This window comes from Poecile atricapillus, chromosome Z (genome assembly GCF_030490865.1).
Source record: "Poecile atricapillus isolate bPoeAtr1 chromosome Z, bPoeAtr1.hap1, whole genome shotgun sequence".
Classification (NCBI taxonomy): Eukaryota; Metazoa; Chordata; class Aves; order Passeriformes; family Paridae; genus Poecile; species Poecile atricapillus.
The window spans coordinates 56,191,341-56,205,285 of NC_081289.1; the positions used below are offsets into that span (position 1 = coordinate 56,191,341).

The 13,945-nt window shown below is 42.3% G+C and overlaps 1 protein-coding gene across 3 annotated transcripts in view; it reads left to right on the plus strand.

Annotated features, from left to right (window-relative positions):
- Nucleotides 1–13,945, plus strand: part of LOC131572816 (plexin-B2-like) — a 255,163-nt gene that overhangs the window by 180,621 nt on the left and 60,597 nt on the right. For all 3 annotated transcript variants that reach the window (XM_058826193.1, XM_058826194.1, XM_058826195.1), the window contains 5 exons: nucleotides 392–542; nucleotides 3,048–3,162; nucleotides 3,846–3,948; nucleotides 4,428–4,529; nucleotides 10,005–10,097. In XM_058826193.1, the coding sequence (XP_058682176.1) occupies nucleotides 392–542; nucleotides 3,048–3,162; nucleotides 3,846–3,948; nucleotides 4,428–4,529; nucleotides 10,005–10,097 (564 nt within the window). The remainder of the gene's footprint in view (nucleotides 1–391; nucleotides 543–3,047; nucleotides 3,163–3,845; nucleotides 3,949–4,427; nucleotides 4,530–10,004; nucleotides 10,098–13,945) is intronic.

The window sequence follows — 13,945 nt, forward strand, 5'->3', positions numbered from 1 at the left end:
TCTGTTTTCATTATTCACTAAGAACACCCAAGATTAATGTAATATTAATTTTGTCGAGGGTTTAAGTGTTAACCACTCTGCTTACTGTTGCTAAGCTGGATGCTGAGGACAAGAGTAAAAGGTTTTGGGTGTGCCTGTACAGACAATTTTGTTTTGATCTTATACATGGACAGGACAAGAGGTTTTTGTATCAGTCTAGTTCAACAAAGACCCAGCCTGAAAAATTGGTACAGGTTTAAGGAGAAAAGATTATCAGATGGGAAGAAGTAAAAATTGAAAAGGAGAGCCATGTTTTGTGATGTTAGCTAAAATATCACCTTTGAAATTGAAATTTTCCAAGTCTTACTGGATCTCAAAAAAATATTTTGCCCTTTTGAAATTTTGTTTCCAGGTTGAACTGACTGTAAGTCCACTGCCAACTTTGACTGAGAGTGACAAGGTTTGCTGTACCTTTGGTGAAACAGTGCATTCTGCTCAGGTGAAAGAAGGGGTTATTATCTGTGATCCCCCTGATATAATTCCTCCAACACCAAAACATCAAGGTAAAGAAATAATGTTACCCTACATGGATAATAAGAGAAAAGAACGTAGACTGCTGTTTCTAATGTTATGCTCTTATTTGAGGTGCCTACGAGGTGGGGTTTTTTCCTCTTCCAGTCCTTTTCCCCAAAGAGTCCGCTGCTGAAATGTCAATTTGCTCAAACTTTTTCTGTTGATATATTTGCTATATTGCAGCATTCCCAGTGTTTCTGCTGGGAACCTGAAATAGTAGCTTGGTAGAGACATAGACATGGGGTCAGAGAGGTGCTATTCTGCATCACAAACAAACAAAACCCAGTTACTCTAATCTAAACCTAAGTACTCTGACTGAAGGAATTAGTGTCTGACTTCTTAGTTTTGCTCCAGCCAACAGTACTACAGTGGCTTTTTTTCTGGTTTGTGTTACAAGGCTATCCTTTCTAGCATCCGGCCTTCTGCCTCTTCTTCTGTGTGTCCTCCAATTCTACAGCAGTAAGCCTGATGGAAAAATACTTCATCATATAATTAAAGACTGCACCATTGTTCTGAAGCACTGATTATAGGCCTGAGGTCTGTTGCCAGCCATAGTTCTGTGCAATTTCCTAGACAGCGCTTTGTTCGTGCTTTAATTCATACATCTTGATGCATAAACACATGGAATGAAACTCATTACACAACACTGTTTATTATGTATCAAGTTTAAAAATCTGAAGAGAAATTACATGCAAAAAACATGTGCTCTTACAGCTTGCAGACATACCCCTGAGGATAAGTCTTTTATATGTATTATAACAGTTATGAATTGTCAAAGTGGTACTTGGAAGCACTTTTTAAGATAAGTTTCAATTCTCTTAAGGCTGAAACAGGTAAAAATGTAACTTTAGTTGCAAGGAGAGTAATTACATTAAAATCTCATTATTGAATTTTACACTAGTTGGGGTATGTCATAGTATCAGATTTTGCTAAGTGTTGAAGCAGCATTCTGTTATTCAGGGCCAATTCACATTCCCTAAATATTTTGTAAAGGACATAAAGCACATAAAGCAATGCGGTTGATAAATGTGATATCTTGATGTCATCCAGCATTAAAGGTAAGATTAGAAGCCTGTCAGAGGAGGCATTAGAGTAAATGAGTAATCTAGAAATAATATGACTCTCTGAGTTGGTTTCACATCTGAAAGGATGCTCAAAAGTGATATTAGGGTGTTCAGAAACTCAGCAGACACCAGAAGAAGGCAGACAGCAACAAGCATTCACAGAACCACAGGATTGGTTTTGGGGTGGAAGGGACCTGAAGAGGTTACCTAGTGTAACCTCTCCACTAAAGCAGGTTTACCTAAAGCAGATTGCACAGCATCTTGTCCAGCTGGGGTTTGAGTGTTTTCAGAGAAGGAGACTTCACAACCTTTCTGGGCAGCCTGTTCCAGTGCTATGACTGGAAATATGAGCAAATATGTTTGTCTTCCTATTCAGGTGGATCTTCCTGTGTCTCAGTTTGTTGCCCCTGCTCCTTGTTTTGTCTGAACAGAGTCTGGCCCCATCCTTTTGACACCTGCCCTTAAGATGTTTGTATGCATGGTATTTGTATGTTCCTGGAAGTCCTGAGCCATCCAGTTACTGTTAAGAAGCCCTGCTGATGTTGGAAAGTCTGGGTTACTTTGGTTGTGGTTGGTTGTTGGTTCCAAAAGGAATTTCTAGGAAGCATGCCTTTTCTCAGTCCTGTTGTTAGGAAATCCCCTGTCATTCCTGTGAGTCTGAAATATTCAAGGGGACCCAGTGCAGGCAGAGGTAACTTCCAGCCAAGCAGCTGATGGTCTTCCAAGAACCTGTTCAAGGAAAGCAGAGTTTGAAATTGCTCAATAGCTTGTGAAATAGCTTTTCATAAGGGCTTAATGATTTCTGCAAAAGGTATTTCAAACAGTTTCACTCTTTAGTAATAATCCAGACAAGAAGTACATTTGTGGAGAAATAGTGTATGGCAAACTGAAGCCCGCAAGTGCCTCTGGTAACTGTTGCAGGCACTGTTGGGCATTAACCACAAAGATCACTTGCTTGAATTCACATAACAACATTTTTAATTCACAAGTGAAAGAGGCAATTTTACATGCAGACATATTCATATTTAAGAAAATGCTTTATTAAAAATTACTGTTCTTGTGCCAGTTTTCATCTGTGTTCAATTACGTCCTTACTCAGTTTTCCTTGTTCTTCTAGACTCTTTAAAATTCTAACATGATGATAGCACCACTGAAAAACACTTCCATAAAATCAAGCTATTCTTTAATTTTGCTTCTTCCCTTTTTTCTCTCTGTTTTTTTTTTGAGGACCGTGTGCTGAAAAATTTTGTAAAGCTTAAAAAGACAAAACAGAACTTACAGACCTAAAGTCATGAGATCCAGAGTGTCAACAGTATAGTTAAATATTTGCTAATGTCCTGTAAAATAATAAAACTGTTATCATTGTATCATTCAGCTCAAGAGCTGAAGAATTCAACAACCACTTGGATATTTTTTTTTCTTTTGTGATAGATCATGTTTCAGTTCCACTTCAGTTAACCTTTGAAAAGAACAAGATTTTTTTTGCATCACATACTTACCCTTTTTATGACTGTGAAGAAGCAATGAATCTTATTGAGAATCAGCCGTAAGTATTTCAACTTCTTAAGTGTTTAGATCCTGTAGCTTGGTGTATTAGGTAACTGGCACCTGAATTACTCAATCATTTCATAATTGAGCCTTTGGCACTCAAAATTTGCCAATGTCCAAATCCTTTTCCATACATTTTAATGGAGTTTAAAAACTGGTTGGAAGGGCACCTGGTGAGCCAACAGCATAAAATGTGGAATAGAAATTTTCATGGCACGTATAATCAAGGCCAGTTCATTGTGTTGCCATTTCTGTAGCTGCTAATGTGTCTGCAGGTGAGCAACATGGACATCTGTGTGCCTGCTTGTTCCCTGTAGCGATAGTAGCTTGGTGCTTTGGGTTGCAATGCATTCAAATAGGGCAGGTGCAGCCAGCCCAAACCCTTTGTTAGTCCTGATGTATGAATTTTGATCAAAATCGCTTCTAGTCCTCTCAGGTTTGATCTCAAAATTTTTGCAAATGCTATGGTTTTTCTGATCCTTGCTCAAATATCTATTTAAGGGATAAAATAGCTTTTTGGGGTACTTGAACTGTTCTTATGAAGTTTTGAACTTAATAAAGTAAGGACACTCTAACAGACTGATCTAGCCTCCATGAATAAATATGGAATTTCATTTACTTTTCTTGTTAGTTGGGGAAAAAGGCTGACAACTTGTCATGACTACCATGTTATATTTGTAGATGCTATTCCTGTGCAAGCAATAGATGGAATTGCCAGTGGGACTGGAAGAGACATATCTGTGAAGAGTCCTCTTCAGTACAAGATGTGATTAAACAAAATATGGTAATGTTTAAAAATAAGGTTATTAGGTTTTTTATTAGAACACTTCAATATTTTGTTCTTGCGATCTCTCATATCAGTTTTTTGAATTAGAGATTTGAAAATGATTCTAAAGTTAACTCCAGAAGTGTGAGGTGATGGGTTTTTTTTTGGTGACAGTGTGGGGGTGGGAATTTGAGGGTGTGATTGAGGCGGGGCAGTGGGACTGAATAACTCCTGAAAGGATATTTCTGTTCCTTTTACTATTTTGCTTCAATGGGAGGAACGAGATTTCAAGGCAGGGAGAGATAATCACCCACAGCTTTGACATATGTTGCAGTCATTTTTAGCATGTCTAATTTGAAAGGGTGTAATCAAATCTGTCACTGTATTTTAAGCATGAAGTTTCTTCAGAACAATCACTCTATTGTCCAAAGGCCATTGGAGCTTGTTGTGATAAGACTTTTTATTTGTAATAACATATAAAATGTTTCTCTCCCCAGGAAGGAGAATGCCCACAGTTTCTAAACCCTGACCCTTCAATAATACCTATGGAGTACCAAACAACTGTGTATTTTGAGGGAAAACATCTAGATTATTATCGGGTAAGCAGATTCATTCAAAGCTAGCTGTCATTTGAATGCCTCTTAAACTGCATCCACACCCCTAAACTAAAACATTAGTTCATGTGCCTTGGAGATCCTGCTTGTAATTCAAAGAATGAAAAGAGCTACACATTCAAGTTTTATATAATATTGGTTACTGTGGTAGAGTCATCACCATGAGAGAATCAGAGCTGGAGAAAATACTCTACTAAACTACTAAAATGGAGGGAGCATTTTAAAGAATGTAAGTTGGACCTATTAAAACACTGGACAATTATTTTTCATGTAGTGAAATTTGAGGAGATGTAGGAGTTGTGAATGTTTCACATCTTTTTCCAATTAAATACTTGGTGGGTTTTGCTGCTTTTGTTCTAGAATGACATCACTCTATATGCTTAATTCAGTTTTCACCTTTCAAACACAAAAATTAACTCAGACATTAAATGTTTCTTAGTTTGGATAAAATAATCATTTCCTTTTTTTGTGTCTCTGTGTGTGTGTGTGACCATCAGACCATAAGATCATGTATTTTCTCATCCTCATAGCAAAGGCTTCTCTTCCTTAGTACTTGCTTCCAGAAAATAAATACAAAGCTTCTAAGTCAGATAGACCCCAGGGGTTTAATTGCTTTATAGTCTAGACAGTGCATAAAATGTTATTGTTAGTTGGATAAAAATGAAGCTTAAAAACCATTTTTAGGTGATAGCTCAACTGTTATCAGTTTCTATTTGTTGTTTCTGTGTTGTCTTTGTGTAAATGTGAATTGATGATAGATGCACTGGGGAGTGCATCGATTTCTTTAACTACTGGCCATTTATCAAGGGAAAGAAGGCTCTTCTTTTTGAGGGTTTTTTTTTTTCCTTTTTCAAATTGAAGTACTGTGTAACTTCTAAATTCCTTCTATCACCTTCGCTACTCCTGCCAATGGATGGAAAAGGGTCAACAGGCCTGAAGTGTAGCAATGTAAGAAGGGTATTCAGAGAAGTGCAAAAAGCAACCCTCAAGCACTATATGAAGACCATGATGTGTGTCACTACTGTAGAGATATGAAAACTGTGCTATAAAAATGTATGTTCAAAAATAAACATTTTTGTTTGAAGACCTTAAAATATATGCAATGAAATGCAAATTTGGTGAATTTGGTCTGACCTCTAAGAGACCAAAACTGGTCCCTGGTGGGATGTCTGGCTGAGTGCAACATGTGGCAGACAACACCTCTCCTAAACCCACAGCTCTCCTTGCTAAAAATTGAAAAATATTCTAGAGATTATACTCATATTTCTTTTATTTAACATTGTGAAGAGCTGTTTTTCTGCCCAAGAGGGAAATTGTTTCCTGCTCCCTTGATATAATTGGAAGAGCCCTTTCTCTCTCTAGAGAAATTCAGGGCAGATGCATAATCTAGATGTGCTGAATTTGACCTCTAGTAGACCCTTGTCCTCCAAGGAGAAACAGCAGTAGGAATGCAAAAACTACTTGATCTAGTTTATTATTCTATGAATAAGCACTTTAATCTTTCTGAACTACTAGCAACAAAAAAGGAGTGGAGAAAAGGCTTCTGGGTTTTTTTAATTCTGTGAGATATCAATTGCATTTAACAAATGCAAAGACACATCCTGTGGATTGAATGCTTTGTCGTGGGTAGCAATGTTTAATAGCTTGCCTACAGAATGTATTTATTTAACTTGGAACTTGGAAGGCTTACTAGGAGTTCAAGTTTCTGTAAGAAATCGAGGTGAATGCATAATCCCAAAACTGGAAAGATGCTGGAGAGCAGTGAGTGTCAAGTGATGTCACAGTAATTTTTCTCAAATGGGAGTAGTGTGAAAATGTCATCTCTGTCATGGGATCAGCTCCATATATCCTGATGCAGGGGTGTGTTTTTAAGTCAAAACAAGAATGCCTTTACCGACAGGACTTCAATAGACACACACAGTGACTACAGCTGTATACACAGGCCTTTAATATATGTGATAACAGACAAATAAGACATGAAATACTTGTAATCATACAGGCACTCATTCCTGTGGGGTCATACTATCTGAAGCAGTAACTTTGAGGACTGAAAGTCCATTTGAATGAAGGGCATAACTTACACTCAGCCTTTGGTAAACATTTCATGGAAAACTGGGTGGCTCGGGAGAAGCCATGGATGGATATTTTGTAGCGGTTGGCCCACAGCCCAAATGCCAAATAGCATTTGGCTTCTCAAGTGGAACAATTTTGCCCCAGGATATGCTGGGCATTACAGCATCCTTGAAGCTAGCAGTCATGAAGCTATGAGTACATTTAAGGTCTTTATTGATTAGGACATGGGTATATCCATTTTCCTCCTATTTTTCTTGCCTAAATTCTTGCTTAGAAAAAGCAAAAAATTAATGTTGTGATGTAACTTTGAACTACCAGTTCTATTATCTTGGTTTAATCTGTGCTTTACTTAAAGTGGCATTGCACACCCAGCCTTGCTGTGGCTGAGTGCACTATCCAACATTGTGCATATAAGCCTTCTCATCTCCAGGTGGAGATGAACATTGAAAGGCTTACTTAGTGAGTAGGAGAGGTAAATGGCTTTAAAACTGCTGTTGCAGACTATATCAAGAGTTATTTCTATACTGAAAATACAGAAACTGGTATTCTTCCACTGATGGTGGAAGTACAAGCTCACACATTTTGTATGCGCCTCTTAACTTGTAAATGCTTAAAGTACAAAAAGTCTCCTCATGATTCCCTTCCACTGGAGGGAAATAGCCTAAAAGAGGAGGAGCTGTTGACTGTTCTTCTGCCCCTCCTTGCTCTGAAAGAACTTTAGTAGGAAGGAGAGATAAATCCAAGCTGTTGTCATTCTTCTGGGAATAGCCCCATCCAGGAAGGGCAGAGGGAGGGAAGTTTTGTACCAATCAGTCATATTGCATGCAATTTCTGAGAGGCATTCTCCAGCTGAGTCCTTGAAAGATTGGCACAGTAGGAGAGACAGATGTACTGACATCAAGATAATCTTATTAGCCCGCCAAAGATTTTCGTTAAAAGTAATTTCCCATTTGGATTTGTCTTTGTCATGTGTGTCTGATGTTTAACCTGCTTCCTAGTGCTTGCTACACATCTCTTGCACCAAAACTACAGGCTGTGAGCTGTTGCCTTCTGCTCACCTGCTATAGCAACTCCTGATTTCAATGCACTCCAGTATCAGCTGTCACACACACCAAAGCTCTCCTTCTCTCCCAGATCCTGCTGTTAAACATGTGGGAAAGCCTTACAGAGAAGCAGAATTTGAACACTTTTGAAAAACACATGTTATATTAAAATATGTGGGGCAAGAAAAACAAGGCAGCATTCCTATAAAAAAATATTTGTAAGGAGATGCTTTAAAACTTGGACTATATAGATGTTTTCTGTAAGGCAGAATGGGCTGTAAATTTTCAGACAAAGCTTTTGTAAGCTCAGTCAGTAGCTTATTTTCTACATGTAGCTTCATAGAAGGAAGAAGTAAAAGGTTTATTTTCTTCTATAAAATAACCACCCAGAGCCTCGAGTCAGGTCCTTTATCTGATTAAAATATGTTGTCCTCCTCAGATCCAAACCTTGGTGGGCTCATGTCCAATGCCCAACCTGTCACAGTGAAGGTGCAGTGGGAAAACTTTCCACTGCGTTAGATGAACCTTGTGACCCAGGAGTTACCTGTGATTCTAACATTGAAGAAGTAGCTACAAATAAAAAGGATAAGATGCTCATACACAAGACTTAGATGGTAGCAGGAGACAATGTACTTAACCTTTGTAGCAGAAAAGAGGAATCAAGTTTATTATTTTATTATTTTTTTGCCGTGTGCACTCCAAGACTCAGAAGGGTCTGGTCAAAACCAGGGGCTGGTTCTTTATATCCAGAGTGAAGTTCTCAGGAAGTTCAGCAAGGCCACTGAGAAGGCCCTGCATCTGGGTCAATACAGAGTGGGGGTTGAATGGATTGAGAGTAGCCCTGTGGAGGACTTGAGAATGAAACATTAGATATGAGCTGGCAATGTGTACTTGCAGCCCAAAAAAACAATAGTGTCCCCGGCTGCATCAAAAGAAGTATGGCCAGCAAGTCAAGGGAGGTGATTTATCTTCCTCCAATCCATTCTCCTGAAACTTCAGCTGGAGTGTCCAGCTCTGGGGTTCCCAGTACAAGAGAGATGTGGACCTGTTGGAATGAGTCCAGAGACATGGAAATGGTCAGAGAGAGAGTGAGAGCTGGAGTTCCTCTCCTATGGAGAAAAACTGAGAGTTGAGGTGTTTCAGCCTGAGAGACATTTTTGTGGACTTCCAATATATAAAAGGGGCTTATAAGAAAGATAAGGAGACACATTCTACCAGGGCCTGTAGGGTCAGAAAAAGGGGCAACATTTTTTAAAGTGAAAGAGGGTAGTTTTAGGGAGATAATGAAGAAATCTTTTGCAATGAAGATGCTGAGAGAATGGAAGAAGGTTCCCCAAGAAACTTGTGTGTACCCCATCCCTAGAAATGTCCAAGGCCAGGTTGTATGAGGCTTTGAACAACCTGGTCTAGGGAAAGACATCCCAGCCTATTTCTGGATTGTTGGACTAGATGGTCTTTGAAGGTTCCTTCCAACCCAAACAATTTTGTGATTCTGTAAAGTTGAAGGTTGTCTTGTCCCCAAGTGAGTTGTAATTTTGTATTTACCAACATTACTGTCTGAAAATATCCTTGCTACTCACTTCTTTCTAATATCCTTCTTGCAAAGCTGTTTGCATGTCTGTCCTATGGGCAGGAGAATGGCCCAGCACAGAAACAATGTCATGGGATTAAGTTTTTAGCCAGCTAAGTTCTTTGACTGAAACGCAGAACAGCCAAGCTGAGAGTTTTGTCAGTGCAGTGAAGGTCAGTATGTGCTTTGGACTTCAGACAGGAATCAATAGATTTAGGATCTAGGGGGAAGAGAGGGGAAGAAAATGTTTAGGAGGTAGGAATACCCTTAAATTAGCGCAGCCATCAAAGACTGTCCTGTGAAAATACAGCTGTAGTCATGGTAAAGCAGAAGAAAGGCAGCAAGAGCTGAGACATGTTCATTCCAGTTTCTCATGCATTCTTGCATTGATGCTCTGCCCAGAATCCCTACTGAGAAAACCTTTAAAGGCAGAACTCACACAGCTCTGTTAATAACACATCTGATGTGTGAAGCCATCCAGTGTTCATATCTCTTAGCTTTTTCTTGTTGCTCCCTTAAAACAGAGTGCTATATATGATCTTGCTTTTGTTGAACTTCTTGGTGTGCCTACCATGAATGAATGTTGGAGGAGTGCAGCAAAGTCACAGATTCTGGCCCAGCTTCTCACCAGCGTTGCTTTAGGTGACTGTAACCAGTTAGCCTTCTCCATTTGGATTTGATTACTTCCTGTGCTGAACAGCATATCGCCTGGTGAAATTTTACTATGCTTGGTGGTGCTATACAAGTTCTAAACTGAAATTTTCTCATCCTTAGGGTAAAAAATTTATCGTTGGAAACAGCCAATTTGAATTTGAAGCTTCTGTTGATGAGTCAGATGAAGGAAAATTTTCATTCGTGAGTAAAGAGGTAAATGTGAAAATATGATTCACCTACCAAATATGCTCAGTTCTTCTTCTGAACTGTTCCAGTAGTCATATATGTCCAGAATTATACAGGTAATATGTGTTTCCCTCAGAAAAGAAAGTCACCTCTGATGGAGATTCTCCTTCGGCGGCAGTAGTAGTTAAAGACTACAGTTTTGGCTCAGAGCTTCTGAAGCCTTCCCTCAAAGTCCTCAATCTTTCTCCTTGATTCCTCTACCTGTGTGTTGAGGGTTAGGTGGGAATTTTTACCCATTATGTGCTGGGAAGCCTAACTACCGGTACTTAAAGGTGCTCACAACGGACAAAGAGTAGCCGGGCCCAGGGTGGCGGGGAAGGGGGCAGAAAAGGAGGGTGGGGACAGTTTTTAGCTGGCTTTTCTCCTCGGCTTCGGGAAAGAAGGACGTTGGTGTGCTGGGTCGCGGAGCTGCTGCCTCTCCTTCTCCCCTCTTTGGTTGGTGGCCTCGCACCCCCTGTCCTGCCAGGCATCGCCGTGGAGCTGCTGATACACCTCATCCACCAGCCCAGGATCGCAGCTCGTCCCTGCTGTCCCAGCTGACTGTTTCCTCGGAGCCCTGCAGGAGCACCGGGACTGACTGCCCGAGGGGTTTGTGAAAACAAAGCCTCTCCTCCATCCCGTCTCAGCCGAGAAAGCTGTCCCGGGGTCCCTGGTTCTGTTTTCTTGTTATTGCTGTAGTTATTGTTTGTTTGTTTACCTGGTTATACTAGTAAAGAACTGTTATTCCTATCCCCAGATCTCTGCCTGAAAACCCCTTGATTTCAAAATTATAATAATTCGGAGGGAGGGGGTCTACATTCTTTCATCGCAAGGGAGGCTCCTGCTCTCCCTAGCAGACACCTGTCTTCTAGAACCAAGACAGATTTTGGCGCCCAACGTGGGGCACTGAGAGAAAAAGGGCAAAAAAGGAATAACAGTTCTTAAATAACCTAACTTTTGTGTGCTGGATTTAGAAACCTTGTTAGGTAGAACCATGTTGTTTAGCTTACCCAGGTTTGTGGGCCATGTGGTCACAGCTATATTTCTCCCATTTGCTGCACCTTACCTAAATATGGGTCCTATAACTAAGGCTACTGTGGCTATTATCCAGCTTGTTTTGTGGGTTGATAAGGTGAGGAATTCATGGATGTTTAATGTCCTCTGGACGGCGGGCTCATGGATTCAGAGCTGTCACACACTAACTGGATGGTTTTCAGGTTACTTTAATAATGGTACCTACTGGGAGAAAAAGACAGCTGGGGAAATTTTCTCCCAACCTTTCACCCAGTTCCTTGGGCCTACCCCGCCAGTTTTCAAAGGGTTAAAATCTTCTCTGGATGCTAATGACATCATACAGTGGCTGGTGTTGCTGATAAGCCTGTTCTACTTAGCCTTCAGAGACAAAGGGAAAGAGACCGGAGGTGCTGCTCCAGAGCCTGCCCCTGCCCCAGAGACAGGGAGTGGTGCTCCAGAAGAGCCTGCCCCTGCCCCAGAGACAGGGAGTGCTGCTCCAGAGCCTGCCCCTGCCCCAGGGAGTGCTGCTCCAGAGCCTGCCCCTGCCCCACAGCCCACCTCAGAAATGAACCACCCAGGGTGGGTGGGGGTTCTGGTGAAGGAGATACGTGAGATGAGCCAGAAGATAGAGTGCATTTCCTCAGCTGCTGAGAAACCCTCCCCCTGCCCCAAAGAGGGAGAGTCTGATGGTGCAGCAGTGGAACCCACAGATGTTACAACCATCCAGGTTCCAGATGAACCACAAGGGCAGTCACAGCCAGCAGCTGTTGCCCCTGTGGAAACGAGGAAATCTAAGATGAAGTCACAGCACCCTGTTGATAAGGATAAGAAAGGAGGGTCCTCACAACCCACAGGGGAGCCAGAAGTTGAAATCATCACTGAGTCTCTGACATATGACAGTCTCCGTAAGTTACAAAAAGACATTGTGAGGCGGGGGCGTGAGCCTTATACCACCTGGTTACTTCGGGTCTGGGACCTTATGGGTACAGGCGTGCAGCTGGATGGTGGTGAGGCAAGGAATGTGGGACCCTTGACGCAGGACTCAGGTGTGAATCAGATATTCGTCAGGGAGCAAGGGCCCCTTTCCCTCTGAGAGCGGCTTTTGATGAGTGTAAGAGAAAGGTTTGTCCATAGAGAGAGAATGGAAGAGCACTATCATAGAAGGGAATGGAAAACCATTGAGGAAGGGATCCAACAGCTGAGAGAGGTGGCGATATTAGAGGTCCTTTTTAGAAGGGGTGGACAGCATGATAATGACCCCGACAAAGTCAGGTGCACTGGGCAGATGTTGTGGAGTCTGGCAAATCTAGGGCCACGTGACTACACCACCTATATTGCAACGATTAATGCCGATAACGGCCGAGAGACGGTGGGTTCTGTTGCCACCAGGCTTAGAAATTATGACAGTATGGTCCATAGCCCACATCAGGCTAAGATTTCTGCTGTGATTAAAGAACTCAAAGAAGAGATGAGGGAAATGAGGGAAGAGATGAGGAAGAGCAGTTCCCATATGGCACCAGTGCGGGTCACAAGCCCAAAACTCCAAGCCCCACGTCCCCCAGCTAGAGAGAGAGGGTACCCCTCACGAACTGAGCTGTGGTTCTTTCTACGTGACCATGAGGAAGACATGGGAAAGTGGGATGAGAAACCCACTTCTGCCCTGGCAGCACGAGTGCGTCAACTCAGGCAGGGAACCAGTAACCAGAAAGGTTCCACTAAAGTGAAGGTAGCCTCAACCTCCCGTGACGAAACTGCCAGATATTACAGAAAAGAGGATGATCCCCTTGAAGGAACCTCTAGCATGTATGCCCAGGGAGGAGAGGATGACCAGTGCTAGAGGGGCCCTGCCTCTAGCCAGGAAGAGGCACGGGAAAACCGCGTCTTTTGGACGGTGTGGATCCGATGGCCTGGCACATCAGAGCCACAAAAATACGAAGCTTTAGTTGATACTGGTGCACAGTGTACCCTAATGCCATCAAGACATGTAGGGGCAGAACCTGTTTCCATTGCTGGGGTGACGGGGGGATCGCAGCAGTTGACTCTGTTGAAAGCTGAGGTGAGCCTGACTGGGAAGGAGTGGCAGAAACATCCCATTGTGACTGGCCCAGAGGCCCCGTGTATTCTGGGCATGGACTTCCTTCGAAATGGCTATTACAAAGACCCAAAGGGACTCAGGTGAGCTTTTGAAATAGCTGCTGTGGAGGCAGAGGACATTAAGCAATTGAACACCTTGCCTGGACTATCAGAGAACCCATCTGCAGTAGGACTCCTGAAAGTGAAAGAACAGCGAGTGCCAATTGCCACCTCGACGGTGCATCGCCGGCAGTATAGGACAAATCGAGATGCTGTGATCCCCATCCACAAGATGATCCGAGAACTGGAGAGCCAAGGGGTGGTCAGCAAAACCCACTCACCCTTCAACAGCCCCATCTGGCCTGTGCGCAAGTCTGACAGAGAATGGAGATTGACTGTGGACTATCGTGCATTGAATGAAGTGACTCCACCGCTGAGCGCTGCCGTGCCAGACATGCTGGAGCTCCAGTACGAGCTGGAGTCCAAAGCAGCGAAGTGGTATGCCACTATTGACATTGCCAATGCATTTTTCTCCATTCCCTTGGCAGCAGAATGCAAGCCTCAGTTTGCCTTCACGTGGAGGGGAGTGCAGTACACCTGAAACCGACTGCCCCAGGGGTGGAAGCACAGCCCCACCATCTGCCATGGACTGATCCAGGCTGCACTGGAAAAGGGTGAGGCTCCAGAACATCTGCAGTACATTGATGACATCATTGTGTGGGGGAACACAGCAGTGGAAGTATTTGAGA